The sequence below is a fragment of the Lithobates pipiens genome, unplaced genomic scaffold (assembly GCF_037356315.1).
Source record: "Lithobates pipiens isolate NorthernLeopardFrog02 unplaced genomic scaffold, aLitPip1_a1.2 Scaffold_19, whole genome shotgun sequence".
NCBI classification, from domain to species: domain Eukaryota; kingdom Metazoa; phylum Chordata; class Amphibia; order Anura; family Ranidae; genus Lithobates; species Lithobates pipiens.
Genome location: NW_027507764.1, coordinates 407491127 through 407509093, shown reverse-complemented (window position 1 = coordinate 407509093; position 17967 = coordinate 407491127). Strand labels below are relative to the sequence as shown.

The 17967-nt window shown below is 42.0% G+C and overlaps 1 protein-coding gene across 7 annotated transcripts in view; it reads left to right on the top strand.

Moving 5' to 3' along the window:
* The window catches only part of MTCL1 (microtubule crosslinking factor 1), a 222075-nt gene that overhangs the window by 164405 nt on the left and 39703 nt on the right, over nt 1–17967 (top strand). For all 7 annotated transcript variants that reach the window (XM_077492468.1, XM_077492464.1, XM_077492467.1 and 4 more), the window contains 2 exons: nt 4201–4434; nt 7198–7398. In XM_077492468.1, the coding sequence (XP_077348594.1) occupies nt 4201–4434; nt 7198–7398 (435 nt within the window). The remainder of the gene's footprint in view (nt 1–4200; nt 4435–7197; nt 7399–17967) is intronic.

Here is a 17967-nt window from a genome sequence, read left to right as displayed (position 1 = left end):
AATCAGCGCTTATATAGCTGTAATAACATTATTTAAAGTGGTTGTAAACCTCAGACCTAAAATATGAACTAAGCATATTCTTCTATAGTGTGTATGTGTCTGCTGCCTCGCTCCTCTGCTATCAGCATGAGTCACTTCTGGCAAGTTTTCCTGACACCAAGAGAAAAAAGGTGACAAGGGAGGGAACTCCAGCTGTTTGGCAGCTTCATCTTTGTTCCTGTGTGCTATGTGAAGGGGGTGTGTCCCTTCCCTCCAATCAGCTCTCAGAGCTCCCAGTCACTGAGCTCTACAGAGTGTAATTTCAGCTTTCCGTCCCCTTTATTTCTGGCAGCTCAGACAAGATTTAGAAATTTGCCACCTAGAACAGGTGTAGAGAAGACTGAAAATAAACAAGTAGAACTTGTGTAGGAAGAATAGTTTCTTCTCTATAGTGTACCACTCGAGGCCAGTCACTTCACTGGGTATATGTAAGGGTTTATAATCATTTTGAAATTACTTAGTCCAGCCTACTCAGTGAATAACAGGGACCTCAGCACTACCCTCATGTACTACCTTGTATTTTTTTCAGGTGGTAACAATAAAATCTGATTAATTTAACCACTTGCCGACCAGCGCACGATGATGTACGTCGACAGAATGGCACGGGCAGGCAAATGGGCGTACATGTACGTCCCTTTAAATTTGCCGCCCTGTCATCGGAAGCGCGCCGCCGGCGGCGCGCTCCCGAGCTGGTCGGGACCCCCGTGAGTCCGGTCGCGAGACCCGCGGACTCGATCGCCGTGGGCATCCCCGCGATCGTCTCACAGAGCGGCCGAATGGAGAAGTGCCGTTGTAAACAACATTTCTCCATTCTGCCTAGCAACTAGTGACGCTGATCTCTGCTTCATGTGATTGGAGCAGAGATCAGTGTTCACTAAATGAAAGCCCAACCCCCACATAGTTAGTAACACGCCCCTAGGAACACTTAACCCCTACACTGCCACCCACTGGTTAACCCCTTCACTGCCAGTGTCATTTACACAGGAATCACTGCATTTATATAGCAGTGATTACTGTATAAATGACAATGGTCCCAAAAATGTGTCAAAAATGTCCGATGGGTCCCCCACAATGTCGCAGTCACAATAAAAATCGCTGATCGCCGCCATTACTAGTAAAAAAATAATAATAAAAAATTATTAATAAAAATGCTATAAAACTATCCCTATTTTGTAAACGCTATAACTTTTGCACATACCAATCAATAATCGCTTATTGCAGTTTTTTTTACCAAAAATATGTAGAAGAATATGTATCGGGCTAAACTGAGGGAAAAAAATGTTTTTTTATATATTTTTGGGGGATATTTATTATAACAAAAAGTAAAAAGTAATGCGTTTTTTTCAAAATTGTCACTCTATTTTTGTTTATAGCGCAAAAAATAAAAATCGCAGGGGTGATCAAATACCACCAAAAGAAAGCTCTATTTGTGGGAAAAAAGGACGTCAATTTTGTTTGGGAGCCACGTCGCACGACCGCGCAATTGTCAGTTAAAGTGACGCAGTGCCGAATCGCAAAAAGTGGTCTGGTCTTTGACCAGCAAATTGGTCCGGTCTGAAAGTGGTTAAAGTACTTGGGCAAGTGACCCATTCAACCAGCCTCCATACATTTTTTTTTTTTAATTTGGCCAAGCACGCAGCCCTTAGAATCATCTGACACATCTGCAAGAATGCTATTACAGATGCATGCTAGACTGCCATCCTAGCTCAGGGGTGTTCAAACTTTTTTCAAAGAGGTCCAAATTTGATAAAGTGAACATGCGTGAGGGCCATTTTGCCTGACATTCTTAGAATTATTAAAATTCGGCCCGGACTTTTCGACAGACTAGGTCCGACGGAACGAATCCACCAGACAATTCGATCATTTGTGGGCTTCATCGGACCTTTGCTGTCTAAAAATCAGATGGACTTTAGATTTAAAACATGTTTCTCTTTTCTGTTTTTCATGTTTCAAATCTTTCCGACAGACTTGAGTCCGGTCAAAAAAATCTATTCGTCTGTATGCTAGTCCGACGGACGAAATCCGTCGCTAGGGCAGCTATTGGCTGCTGGCTATGAACTTCCTTATTCTAGTCCGGTCATACGTCATCATATTCGAATCCGTCGGACTTTGATGTGCTTGTGTGTGGCCAAGTCCGTTTGGTCGTAAACTCAACCGAAAGTCCGTCGGGAAGACCGTCGGACCTAGTTCGTCGAAAAGTCTCACAAATACACTGCCCAACAAGAATTTTCTTGCCTTTGCGGCTGTGTGTGGGGAAGAGATGAGCTTGGGCATGTTATTTGAATATATATATATATATATATATATATATATATATATATATATATATATATATATATTTTGTGGCCCCAACAAATCCCCGGCGTGTTATTTAGATATACCGTATTTATCAGCGTATACCACGCACAGGCGTATAACATGCGCCTTCACTTTAAGAGGGAAAATTTTCAATTTAAATAATGAACTGTGAAGAAAAATAAGGGTCAGTGCCCATCAATGCAGCCTAATCAGTGTCCATCTGCAGCCTCACCATTGCCGTGAATGCAGCCTCTCCATTGACATGAATGCAGCCTCAACTTTGCCATGAATGCAGCCTCACCTTTGTCATGAATGCAGCCTCACCTTTGTCATGAATGCAGCCTCACCATTGCCATGAATGCAGCCTCACCATTGCCAAGAATTCAGCCTTACCATTGCCATGAATTCAGCCTTACCATTGTCATGAATGCAGCCTCACCATTGCCGTGAATGCAGCCTTACAATTGCCATCAGTGCAGCCCATCTGCAGCCTCGGAGGTGACAGGGAGGGACGGGACAACCACTGACAGATTACATACAGGAGAATCTCCTGTTTACAGGAGATTTAATATGGTCCATTTAATACAAAGTCCCACCTCCTATGATAGACAGAACAGTTGTCCAATGGCAGCCCAGGAGACAGAACTTCCTATTGCAGACACCGCCGAGAAAACAGGAGTATGTAATCTGACGATGCTCATCCCACCCCTTCCTGTCCCCTCCGAGGCAGTGCCAATAAATACAATATACGGTATATATCTTTTGTGGCCCTAGGGGCCACAAAAAGCTATATATGACCAAATTACCAGGGGGGTCACATTAAACCGGAATCTCTGGCCGCAATTGGCCCACGGGCCGGACTTTGGACATTCTTTCAAGACATTCTTAGGCTACTTTCACACTGAGGCAGTTTTCAGTCGTTATAAAGCATGTAAAGTGCCTGAAAACTGACTCCCATGCCACCCCAGTGTGAAAGCCTGAGTGCTTTCACACTGAGGCGCTGCGCTTGCAGGACGGGAAAAAAAAGTCCTGCAAGCAGTATCTTTATACAGCACTCCTACACCGCCCCTGCCCATTAGAATGAATGGGCAGTGCTTCGGAAGTGCCTATAAAGTGATTTGGAAGTGCCGCAACATGGACGGTTTTAACCCATACACCAGCTGCTAGCGGGGGTTAAAAGCGACCCTCTAGCGGCTGAAAAGCGCTGCTAAAACTACGGTAAAGCAGCGTTAAAACGAGCGGCACTTAACCGCCAACGGCCACGGCTGCAGTATGAAAGCAGCCTTAGATAATGGTTATACACCATAATCTTTTGTATGTAACACTTAATGCTATACATTTACAACAATGCTTTGCTTTTTGGGGTTTGGTATGCTTTCCTACCATACAGAGTATGCTGCTCCTTATTGCATTTTGGATAGAAAAATATGTCACACTGACCAGATCTAGACCACAGGTGACACCTGGGAGGAAAATTAGGTAATCATGTTAGACACAACTAAGTGATCATGCTAAGCATATTTCTTGATTTAATATAGTATCCGACCTGTTTTTGTGTGCAAGTCTAAGGTTTTTTGTAACAATGTCAATTCATTTTCTTGGAAAGTCACATGTTGTGAATTGATCCAGTTATAACTGTGTAGCCATAGACTGCGGTTCCTTTTATCTGAGTTTGACTTTGCTTAAGGACAAATACATAACAATAGGCTTACAGTATAGCACATGTTTATTCTGGAAACCACTTCCTGGTATTGATCACAACTTATTGATCACATATTCATTGAGGTTAAGCTGATAAAATGATATTTTATGGTATGTAATGATTATTCATACTCATGCAATCAAATGTTTCTTATAACCTAGCTGGAGGAGGAACATTTGAAAAACATTCGAAGGAAAGATTTGGAGGTTCAGGGTCTGACATTACAGAATAAACTGGAGGAGAAAACCTGGGGCCAAGAAAAGTGTCTCTTACAGCAAGAACTAAGGAACTTCAAGCGGAATGTCTTTATTTTCTATGTGAAATTAAAATGGCTTCTAGCACATTGGCGCCAGTGCAAACGGGTGGAGGAAGAAGTGGGAGATGAATTGCTTCAGGTAATCGTTGTCATTGGTAAGATAATGCTGTGCAGTATCATATTTGTGTGTGTGTATACATTATATTTATATATTGTCAAAAGTATTGGGATGCCTGCCTTTACATTCAAATGAACTTTAACTGCATCCCAGTCTTAGTCCGTGAGATTCAATATTGAGTTGACCCCCGTTTTCAGCTATAACAGCTTCACCTCTTCCGGGAAGGCTGTCCACAAGGTTTAGAAGCGTGTCTATGGGAATGTTTGACCATTCTTCCAGAAGAAGGCATGGCTCGCAGTCTCCGCTCTAATTCATCGCAAAGGTGTTCTATCGGTTTGAGGTCAGGACTCAGTGCAGGCCAGTCAAGTCCCTCCACCCCAAACTCGCTCATTTGTGTCTTTATGGATCTTGTTTGTGCACTGGTGCACAGTCTTGTTGGAACAGGAAGGGGCCATCCCCAGACGGTTCCCATGGAGTTGGAAGCATGAAACTGTCCAAAATGTCTTGGTATGTTGATGCGTTGATAATATTTCCTTTCCCTGGAACTAAGGAGCTAAGCCCAACCCCTAAAAAATAAAAAACAACCCCATACCTTAATTTCTCCCCCCCCCCTCTCCCCACCAAATGATATGGACCAGTGCACAAAGCAAGGTCCATAAAGACATGGATGAGCGAATTTGGGGTGGAGGAACTTGACTGGCTTGCACAGAGTCCTGACCTCAACCCAATAGAATACCTTTGGGATGAATTTGTGCCTGGAGACTGTGAGCCAGGCCTTCTCGTCCAACATCAGTGCCTGACCTCACAAATGCGCTTCTGGAAGAATGGTCAAACATTCCTATAGACACACTCTTAAACCTTGTGGACAGCCTTCCCAGAAGAGTTGAAGCTGATACAGCTGCTAAGGGTGGGCCAACTAAAAATTGAACCCTACGGACTAAGACTGGGATACCATTAAAGTTCATGTGCATGTTAAAGGCAGGCGCTCAAATACTTTTGGTAACAGTGTGTGTGTATGTATGTATGTATGTATACATATATATGTATATATATATAGTGAGTGTACAGCTTGTATAACAGGGTAAATTTGCTGTCCCCTCAAAATAACTCAACACACAGCCATTAATGTCTGGCAATAAAAGTGAGTACAAAATGTCCAAATTGGGCCCAAAGTGTCAATATTTTGTGTGGCCACCATTATTTCCCAGCACTGCCTTAACCCTCTTGGGCATGGAGTTCACCAGAGCTTCACAGGTTGCCACTGGAGTCCTCTTCCACTCCTCCATGACAACATTACGGAGCTGGTGGATGTTGGAGACCTTGCGCACCTCCAACTTCCATTTAAGGATGCCCCACGGATGCTCAATAGAGTTTAGGTCTGGAGACATGCTTGGCTAGTCCATCACCTTCACCCTCAGCTTCTTTAGCAAGGCAGTGGTCGTCTTGGAGGTGTGTTTGGGGTCGTTATCAAGTTGGAATACTGCCCTGTGGCCGGCCCAGTCTCCACAGAGAGGGGATCATTCTCTGCTTCAGTATGTCACATTACATGTGGCATTCATGGTTCCCTCGATGAACTGTAGCTCCCCAGTGCCGGCAGCACTCATGCAACCCCAGACCATGACACTCCCACCACCATGCTTGACTGTAGGCAAGACACACTTGTCTTTGTACTCCTCACCTGATTGCCGCCACACACGCTTGACACCATCTGAACCAAATAAGTTTATCTTTTATCTTATCAGACCACAGGACATGGTTCCAGTAATCCATGTCCTTAGCCTGCTTGTCTTTAGCAAACTGTTTGCGGGCTTTCTTGTGCATCATCTTTAGAAGAGGCTTCCTTCTGGGAAAACAGCCATGCAGATCAGTTTGATGCAGTGTGCGGCGTATGGTCTGAGCACTGACAGGCTGACCCCCCCACCCCTTCAACCTCTGCTGCAATACTGGCAGCACTCATATGTCTATTTCTCAAAGACAACCTCTGGATGTGATGCTGGGCAGGTGCACTCAACTTCTTTGGTCGACCATGGCGGGGCTTGTTCTGAGTGGAACCTATCCTGTTAAACCACTGTATGGTCTTAGGCACCATGCTGCAGCTCAGTTTCAGGGTCTTGGATATCTTCTTATAGCCTAGACCATCTTTATTGTAGAGCAACAATTCTTTTTTTTTTTCAGATCCTCAGAGAGTTCTTTGCAATGAGCTGCCGTGTTGAACTTCCAGTGACCAGTATGAGAGAGTGAGAGTGATAACACCAAATGTAACACACCTGTTCCCCATTCACACCTGAGACCTTGTAACACCAACGAGTCACATGACACTGGGACAGAAAATCACTAATTGGGCCCAATTTGGACATTTTATAGATTACCTTACCCCAACCTTAGCCACACTCATCATATTATTGTCGTAGGTTTGTTTAAGCAATTCTGGATTCTTCTTTGGAATAAACTGAGAAACCACTAAGTGTGATGCCATGACTAAGGCCAGTGTTGTACAAGCTTACTATTTAAGGTGGATAAATTATGATAAGGTTATGCTGAAAGCTAGCTTTTATAATCGTGCATGTATCTTTATATCATAATAGCTATCTTCAAAAAAATCTAACATTCTGCAAGCTAAGGCAGGTACTTTGTCAACATAATTCTTTCATAAGTACATAATTGTGAATATACAGTATGTATTCCAGCTAAACAAACTATTTTGTTTTTTGCCACGAGTGCAATATTCATGTATTTTATTATTTACATTTTATGTACACCAGTGAATTTGTTAACTGATTGCAGATTGAGCAACTAAATACCCTTCCTGAGTTTACTGGCCACCTTGACTTCAAAGAAAATGACCCTGACTTGGAGGAAGGGGAAGAAGATGAGGATGATGGAGTGTTTGCCTTAACAGACTATCCCCAACATTCCACAAGCGAGCACGGCAGAGACCTCAGCCCCCAGCTACAGACGCCTGAACTACTCCAGCATCAGAAGCAGGTATTGTTAAAGGGTAACTCCACTTTTGTGGGGAAAAAAATAGCAAATAAAGAAAAAATAATCGAGCACATATAATTGCGACACTAATCGTATTGTAATTGAATGTTATTAAAAATTACCTTTCCTTTTCAATCTGCAGTCACTGTCATTTTCTAAGAATGCATTGCAATATGACTAAATGGAGATATTTTGTACACAGAGTGTGTACTGACCACTCCGCAGAAACATAATTTTCTGCTTTTGTGATTGGCTCATCAATTTTCGCAGAAGCCTGCCTAAGATACAAGTCAAAATGGTAATTTCTGGAGAGATAATTTCAATAGGAGCACGTCTAGAGGGATGCAGGCCCAGCAGATTTTCTCATTAGGGCCCTGCACAGCTGCACACCTGATGGTTAATTATGAAACCACTCCCATTAGACCCACTCAGTACAGAGGAGGCAGAGACAAACACACATGGATTTCTTCAGAATAACAAAAGGTAGGAATCTGCAACAAAGGTTGTTATAATCCTTACAATGTACATCGATCACCCAGAGGGGAATGTTTTTTCTCAACAAAAGTGGAGTTATGCTTTAAGTTAAATGACTGCAGGCAGATTCAAACCATAACTTATTTGCAGAAAGGAATGAATAAAATACACGCCGTATGTATACCAAGTATGCAAATTTGCTTTTCTGTGCATAAATCTAAAACAATTCCTCAGGAGTATAAAAATTGGAGATCCATTTTCACATTCCATTAATTGTTGTCCATGCCCCACACCTTTTTCTCTTAGTAAACAGTGAAACAAGGAGGAAACTCATTCCTTGTCAGATTGGTACAGCCAAGATTTCAATGAGTGATGGGAAGGGAGCAGCTGGCTCAGTCTCCCAGAAGTGCAGCTGAGAGGCTGAGCCAGCTGCTGGTCCAGGCATCTGGATTAATCTCGACTGTAAAGTCAGGGGTCTTTTCCCAGCCTGAACCGTTATGCATTGGATCAAATAAGGACACTGTGTGGAGTACAAAGCACATTGTACTTTATGTTTGGATGGATTTTTGCCCTTTACTAGATAATTTTTGCACTTTGTCAGGTATTTTGCACTTTATCAAATATTGCATGTCAGATATCTGAATGTGGATATCAAATTTTCATTGATTTAGCTCTGCATTAATTGTTTTTGCATTTGAGGTTTACAACCACTTTAAAGTAATTGTAAACTCTCGTTTTTTTTTTTATTAAAAGTAACAAATGTGTTATACTTACCTGCTCTGTGTAGTGGTTTTGCACAAAGCAGCCCAGATCCTCCTCTTCGTTGCTCCTGGCCCCCCAGTTGAGTGCCCCCACAGCAAGCAGCTTGCTGTGGAGGCACCAGAGTCCAGCCATAGCTCACTGAGTCCATTCAGACACAGAGTTGTGTCCTGGCATTAAGATAAAAAATAACTTCCGCCTTTACAACAACATTAAGCTAAAAGAATTCTAAATAATGGAATATTAATGACAGGTTATTTATAGCATCACAATCTTTCCCAGGTGAAAATTCTACCTGTCTGCTATCAACAGTTTAATGTATACCCAAGCAATATACAGTACATGTGTCTGTAGATAACCTTTAAAGTGGTATTAAAGTAAATGTTTCCCCTAAATCAAGTATTAATAATATAACTTACTTTTATATAATGTTTTTTTTCCTTTCAATTTTCTCTTTGGAGCTACCTTTTTAAACTCTCCCTCGTATTTGTTTAGCGCCACGCCCTAAACCCACCCACCTGTTTCTCTTCCCGGGCCAATCAGGAAGCAGGTTCAGAGACCCAATTGCCCAGGAGTCATAAGACCCCATTGGCCGGGAGTTCAAAGACACGATTGGCTGGGAGGGGGGAAGCTACGACCTGGATGGGGTAAGTGCTGATCAATCAGGGAGCGAGTGAGCCAGCGACCGAGTCTGGTGTGGGGTGGCAGCTGGAGCGACTGGAGGGGGGGTAATTGTCCCAGGTTTGTTTGCCCCCCTGACCGATGGAGCACCAGCCACCACTGGTGATCCCGCTGAGACTACAACTGTACATGCAGCTGTTCAGAGCTCCACACACACAGGCATCATAAGAGGGACACTTGTCTTGTCAGTCACTGTTGTGGAGGACGCATGGCTTTTGCTCCGTGTCCCTCTTATGCTACCATTGTGTGCGGCACTCTATACGATAGTTGTAGTTTCTGCTAGAGGGCTTGAAGGGGAGACCCGTACAGATCTCCCTAGGTCCCAGCAGTACAGGGTCCCACATAGAGTGGCAATGTAGGAGTGCAGCTTAAAAAGATTTTATTTTTTGGATACAGCACCATTCACATTAGTTATGTATAATGGTGTGCACTCCGTTACCTACAGGGACTGCTTCTGCTAAAAATCTGCCCTGCTGTGTCTCCCTCAAAGCTGACAGATACTGCCCTGAGCAGCTGTCTTCCAGTGCTGTGAGAATTAACAGCAGCTGCTACTACAGAGAGTGTTGTGCCACTTGCCCTTTTTGCACTTTCTGCCTTTCATGGAGCCCCTACTATAATTGCCCCACAATGCATCGCAATCCGTTAGTGTGCATGGGAGATCCTGTCATTCAATGGCTCCTCTTCCATTCAATGTTGCAATACACTGTGTGACAATAATAGTACATGTTTTGTGAACGGTGGAGAGGGCAGAAGGGGGCAGGCAAATGGTGCAACTTTTCTCTGTAGCAGCAGTTGCTGTTAACCTTCATGTCACCAGAAGATGGCCACTCAGGGCATTATTTGTCAGGTATGAAGGAGGTCCTGAAGGGAAGATTTTTACCAGACACAGCTGCCTACAAACAATGGGATACACAACATTGCTCATTGGTAATGTGTATGGTGCTGTAAACTAAAAAAAAAAAAAATGCTGAACTTTAACATGCTGTCTAAGGGACCCCACTGCATGGGTACATCTAACAAAAGCCCAGCGTTTGGCTTTTGAGGCTTATATGATATTTTAATTATTGCGTTTAGATATACTTTAACCAGCCTAGTGCAACTACTATTGAAGCATAAAAATGGCCTGCACCGTATACTGAAAAACATCTAAGTACTGTAATAGAGCAGAGTGAGCTCATGTGAAAGGACAAGATGTATTAGTACTGCCAGCAACAAGTATAGTATTTTATGAGCTCCTTCTATGAGTCAGGTGTTGGCAGAATATTATTGGCCTTGGTGATTGTGTGATAAAACTTATGTAATCCGTTCAAGTAATAATATAGTCATACTTTGATTTTCCCTTTTTAAAAGGTACTAGGAAATTGGGGAAAGACCACAAAAGTTTCAAATGAAGAAGAAATATAAAGTATTTTAAGGTCAAATAAGAACATGAACTGCCGAGTAATAAAATTATTTTATCAGTTGGTTGCAACATTTAAACTGCCTGTACATCAAGTTTTTAAGGATGTTTGCAGAAACACAATAGAATAGAATGTTTACATCTCTATAAAAGTGTAAATCTTTGCACTGCTATAATCATAAGTTATTTTACTGCCCTGTGCTATATGTTTGCCAACTGTAGCAAAGCCTAGCAAAAAGTTGTTTGTGTAATAATATCGCGAAAGTGGACCAAAACTCAAATGTGAAAATGTGCTTTGTAAGGAGACGTCAAGAAATGTTCATTGTACCTAAGCAGCGCCCTGAAAATTCTACATTTTGTCTGGAGATCCACCTAAAAATGAACAGTGAATTTCCTGTGCCTTGAGCTTCAAAGCTGTATATCTGCAGTGTGAGACCTAAGGCACTGCTGTTTCACTAGATAAGGAGTGAGATTTGGTGATGTCATTGCTGTGGCTCTCACTATTCTCTTTGCTGGAGGTTCTAACATGAGAACACAGTCCTACCTCTACCGAGATGGCCACCTGCAAGCGCTCAAGCCCAAGTGCTCAAGCCTCCTCTCTATCCTTTACAAGTATTATTTTTGTGCATGTAGGGGGCTGGAGGATGTTTTCTTCCCGATCCACTGAAGCCACTGCTATATTATTTGCATTTGATTATACATATAAAGTTAATGATGACTACTGAAATTGCAATTCTGTCTTGGAACATTAGAGGAATTAAGGATCGTATTAAGAAGCAGGACATGTTTAATACCTTGTCTCAACATGCCCTATTGATTGTTTGCCTGCAGGAAACACATTTAACTTGTGATATGGTTAATTTATTGCAGAATAGAATGTACCCTATTCATTACTGCCAGAGACACCAGTATACTAATTTCTCTTAAACGTCAGTTTTCCTGCAGACAAACCTTCGTAGACCTGCAGGGTAGGTTAGTTTTATTGGTGTGTACACTGTTTTCTACACAATGCATATTGGGGTCGGTATACAGTGCCTTGAAAAATTATTCATACTCCTTGAAATTTTCTACATTTTGTCACGTGACAACCAAAAACATAAATGTATTTTATTGGGATTTTATGTGATAGACCACCACAAAGTGGCACATAATTGCAAACTGGAAGGAAAATTATAAATGGTTTTCAACATTTTTTACAAATATTATATGTAAAAAGTGTAACGTGCATTTGTATTCAGCCCCCCTGAGTCAATACTAAAACCACCTTTCACTTCAATTACAGCTGCAAGTCTTTTTGGGGATGCCTCTACCAGCTTTGCACATCTAGAGAGTGAGATTTTTGCCCATTCTTTGCAAAATAGAAGTTAAATTTTCGTCTCATCTGACCAGAGCACCTTCTTCCACATGTTTGCTGTGTTCCCCACATGGCTTCTCGCAAACTGAAAACTGCAACTTCTTATGGCTTTCTTTCAGCAATGGCTTTCTTCTTGCCACTCTTCCATAAATGACAGATTTGTGGAGTGCATGACTAATAGTTGTCCTGTAGACCGATTCTCCCACCTGAGCTGTGGATCTCTACATCTCCTCCAGGTTTACCATGGGCCTCTCTTGGCTGCTTTTCTGGTTAATGATCTCCTTGCCCAGCCTGTCAGTTTAGGTGGACAGCCATGTCTTGGTAGGTTTGTAGTTGTGCCATACTCTTTACATTTTTGGATGATGGATTGAACAGTGCTCCGTGAGATGTTCAAAACTTGGGATTCTTTTTTATAACCTAACCCTGCTTTAAACTTCTCCACAACATTATCCCTGACCTGTCTGATGCATTCATTGGCATTCATGATGTGGTTTGTTCTCTAAGGTTCTCTAACAAAACTCTGAGGGCTTCACAGTATAGCTGTATTTATACTGAGATTAAATACAGTTGTGCCCATAAGTTTACATACCCTGGCAGAATTTATGATTTCGTGGACATTTTTCAGAGAATATGAACACAAAAACTTTTCTTTCACTCATGGTTAGTGTTTGGCTGCAGGCATTTATTATCAGTCAACTGTATTTACTCTTTTTAAATCATAATGACAATAGGAACTACCCAAATGACCCTGATCAAAAGTTTACATGGTGATTTTGGCTTGATAGCATGCCCACAAGTTGACACAAAGGGGTTTGAATGGCTATTAAAGGTAACCATCCTCACCTGTGATCTGTTTACTTGTAATTAGTGTGTGTGTATATAAAAGGTCAATGAGTTTATAGTCTCCTGACAGACCCTTGCATCTTTCATCCAGTGCTGCACTGACGTTTCTGGATTCTGAGTCATGGGGAAAGCAAAATTTGTCAAAGGATCTGCAGGAAAAGGTAGTTGAACTGTATAAAACAGGAAAGAGATATAAAAAGATATCCAAGGAATTGAGAATGCCAATCAGCAGTGTTCAAACTCGTATAAAGAAGTGGAAAATTAAGGGTTCTGTTGAAACCAAACCAAAGTCAGGTAAACCAACTAAAATTTTAGCCACAACCACCAGGAAAATTGTTTAGGATGCAAAGAAAAACCCACAAATAACTTCAGGTGAAATACAGGACTCTCTGAAAACATGTGGTGTGACTGTTTCAAGATGCAGAATGACGAGGCACTTGAAGAAAGATGGGCTGTATGGTCGAGTCGCCTGAAGAAAGCCATTAATATGCAAATGCAACACATTTACCACTTACAATATGCCAAACAGCACAGAGACAAGCCTCAAACCTTCTGGCAAAAAGTCATTTGGAGTGATAAGACCAAAATTTAGCTTTTTGACCACAACCATAAACACTACATTTGAAGAGGAGTCAACAAGGCCTATGCTGAAAGGTCCACCATTCCTACTGTGAAACATGGAAGTGGATCACTGATGTTTTGGGGATGTGTGAGCTACAAAGGCACAGGAAATTTGGTCAAAATTGCTGGAATTTCATTCATCAACCAGAAAGCTGTGCATGGGACGTACTTGGACATTCCAACATGACAATGATCCACACCACAAGGCCAAGTCGACCTGGCTACAGAAGAATAAAGTGAAGGTTCTGAAGTGGCTATCTTAGTCTCCTGACCTCAATATCATTAAGCCACTCTGGGGAGATCTTAAATGTGCAGTTCATGCAAGACAGCCCAATAATTTACAGGAAATTTAGGCTTTTTGCCAAGAGGAATGGGCAGCTTTACCATCTAAGAAGATAAAGAGCCTCATCCACAAATCCCACAAAAGACTTCAAGCTGTCATTGTTAAAAGGGGGCAATACCTGGTATTAAGAACTGGAGTATGTAAACTTTTGATCAGGGTCATTTGGGTAGTTGCTGTTGTAATTATGATTTAAAAAGAGTAAACACAGTTGATTGATAATAAATGGCTCCATCCAAACACTAACCATGAGTGAAAGAAAAGTTTTTGTGTTATTATTCATAGTCTCTGAAAAACGGCCAAGAAATCATAAATTCTGCCAGGGTATGTAAACTTAGGAGCACAACTGTACACACAGATGGACTCTATCAATTAGGTGACTTCTGAAGGTAATTAGTTCCATTAGATTTTAGTTAGGGGTATCAGAGTAAAGTGGGTTGAATACAAATGTATGCCACACTTTTCGGGTATTTATTTGTAAAGAATTTTGAAAAACATTTATCATTCCTTTCACTTCACAATTATGTGCTACTTTGTGTTGGTCTATCACATAAAATCCCAATAAGATACATTTACGTTTTTGGTTTTAACATTAAAAAATATGGAACATTTCAAGGGGTATGAATATTTTTTCAAGGCACTGTATTTAGTTTCTAATGTGAACACAGGTACGGTGCAAACTACCATGGTTACATATAAATTGATCCCATATATACCTTTTAGGTCAATTTAAATTAAACTCTGTTCACTGCACCTTGGTAAACAGATTAGTGTAGAACTCTGAGCAGTGGCAGTGCGTCCATTAAGGGCGCATGAGCGCTGCCCCCTCTGTCACCCCCTCTATGTTAAATAGATAGATTTATGCATTGCATAAATCTATCCATGGCCGCTGTAGCCATTCCCTACTCAGGCGCCCGGACCCTTTTTGGACGCTGGGTGCCTGAATTACAGCGACAGAGTTTTTTTCTTGAAGCACTTGATTAGAGCCATAGGCTATAATAGGCTTCAAAAAAGGTGGACTTGGAGCAGAGAACATTGCGTTCGCAGTCCACCCAGGTGTATTAGAAAAGCAAATTAATATTTGCCTTTCTAACACTGAACCGCACCTCAGCCAATAAGGAGGCACGGGTCTAATACCTGCCACCAGAGTGGCTGAAGGCACAGGTGCTCCGATTGGACGCCTAACGCAATGGAAGAAGAGATGCACGGGAGGATACAGGAGCTGTTGCCTGACCCACTGCATGTCCCACAGCTCGCCTCTGTCACCCGTTGCCTGGCCCGTCACCAGGATATGGGGAAAGTGGCAGTCAGACGGCGGGGGGGGCACAGTGGCTGCATATGATGGGCACAAAAGCTGCATATTATGGGCACAGTGGCTGCATATGATGGGCATAGTGGCTGCATTTTTCAGAATTTTTCAGTTTGTTTGCGCCCCCCCGCAAAAAAAATGTGCGCCGCCACTGACTCTGAGCAAAACTTTTACATAATTTTAGACAGGACCTTTTTCTTTAAAGAATGGGTGCAGGTAAGCCCCCCCCCCCAATTTACCCCATGTCTGCCCCCTTACTACCTCCAAACACCATTACTTGTTTCCCCCTCCCCCACCCACCTTCTCTGTGCCTGTCCCCTTTAGAAAATACAGAACCATTCATCACTTTGTGACGCTAAGCAATTTTGAATGTAATTTGTTAATGGTAAAAAAATCTGCAAATTAGATCCCCTGCAGCAAAAATATACCCCCACCCCCCAGCAACAAGTAACCCCAACAAGCAATAAAAGTTCCCTCAGCAGCCAGCATCATTAGGCCCCCAAGAAGCCAGCAAAAATGTAGACCCTCCCCCAACAGTAAATCCTCTCCGGCAACTTTACACCCCCGGTGACAATAGATCCCCCCTTGCCAGCATCAGCAGCCTCACCAACATCCTTTTCCAGCACATACATTAAGTGCTGGAGGTGCCAAAACTACTGTGTTCCCACTGAATAAAAGCCCTGGATTTCTTGGTTTTTACTGCTGTCTGATTCACCACTTGGGAGATTTCCACTGATTAATTACAGTCACTGGGACAGGAAATCGTAACGACATGGGCATAGACAGCAGTAGTAAACCAACAGAGGTTTTAAGCCTAATTTATTAATTACAGGTACCTATATAGCGCTGTCAATTTACACACCACTTTACATTTATATTGTACATTCACATCAGTCCCTGCCCTCAAGGAGCTTACAATCTAGAGTCAATTAACCTACCAGCATGTCTTTGGAGTGGGGGAAACCCACACAGGCACAGGGAGAGCATGTAAACTCAAGGCAGGTAATGCCGTGGTTGGTGTTCAAACCAACAACCCTAATGCTGCTAGGCGGAAGTGTTAACCAGTGTGATGCCCCAACTTTTCTCCAGTCTGTCCTGTTTGGAGTTACTAGGTTGCTGTATTGGGAGAAGCAGCCTATCAGTTAGGAAAGTAGAGACATCATACTAGTAAGACAATGGTGGGTGGTTTTACAGCATAGTTCAGCACTTCTACAATCTTGTTGACCCAACTTGTGGCAGTGTTACCTGGGCTTTTTTAGCCTACTCACATATCCAGTTTTAGAACAGTCAAAAGAAAAGTATATTTCCACAAATCTGTAAAATTAGAGCTCATTACACAGGGATTTTACTGGCAAGAATTCTGTTCAGTAATCAGCACTGTATCATCACTTCAGTTATTAACTTCAAAGTAAAAGCGTTACATGCTTTCTAAAATTACAACATGAGAAAACGTTATAACACCTGAATTTTAAATGTATTTGCACCTACAGCTAAATCTTGCTCTAGATCTGTTTTATACCTTTTGAATGTATTCTATGACTCAAACCCCTTCTGTGGAGCCAACTGAGAGTTATTGCTAGACAGATCAATTAAAATGTGAATCGCTTTTCGCTGGTGTCAAATCAGATACGAATTCCATTAGGTGGAGAGTATTTTTAGTGACAGACAGATTGCTAAAGGGTTGACTCAGCAGATAGAAGTGCTGATGTCTGTGTAAAGGCCACAGTAGTTCCAATCCGGTTTATTTATAGTAGTACCTCCCTGCCAGGTATACATCTTTATGCAAACTATATTACTGGGTGAGTTTGTAGCAGCTGCCCAAGAAAAGACACTATAAGGTAGATTACATCTGAATTTGTTGTCCCTACATAAGACTGAAGTTATGATAAAAATGCAGAAAAATAAGGATGGTCAGAGTAGGGCAGAACTTATAGGTAACAACAGGATTTTGCCTGTCTTCAGCGCTATCACCAAGCAGGAATGATTGAGTTGGGATTGATTGATGATCAGTTGGAAGGGATGACGTTTGCTACCCGACAGATTACAGCTTAAGTTCAAAAATAATTATAACCCCCCCCCCCCCTCCCCCGGCACTTGCATCAATAAAGTTGTTGGAAAAGGTAGATTACCTGTGCCGTGCATGTAACAGTTTCTCCTTACAGGAGCTGTTACAGTATTTACACATTTGATGCTCCTTTTTAACATTAAGGCTGGGTTCACACCATTGTAAACTGGATGCGGGTACCAATCCACCATTTTGACAGGCTCTCTATGGAGCCGGTTCACATATCTCCGCAGCGGGGGTGGTGCGTTTTGCATATGTGAACCGAGACTAAAGGAATTGTATAGCTTTGTATGTGCCTATTGCTTTCAGTGCTAAAAAGTAAAACAAATGTAATGTTGCATATAAATATTTTATATTATCCACCTGCAGCCAGATTGTGTCAAGTCCTATACCAGAGAAGAAGCCCTCTGGAGACTCTTTCTGAAGCTGCTATTCTACAAATAGACCTGAATGGTTCAACTGACAGAATTGCCTCCTTTTCTAATAGGCAGTACCTTCTTAAAGTAAAAGTCAGTGCTAATTCATAATATAAATGCAGTAGTTAAATTAAAGTGGTCTTCTGTTTTTACTCTCTATTCTAAAGCAGATGTCCCCTTAAAGTTTCTGGTTTCCCTGGTGGCATTGCTGTAAAATTGTGCCTATTGCTTTTTTTTTTTTTATGGTGCTTCTGTGGTGCATGATGGAGCACACAAGTGTGACTGAATGCGCATAGTAGATCTAAATTACT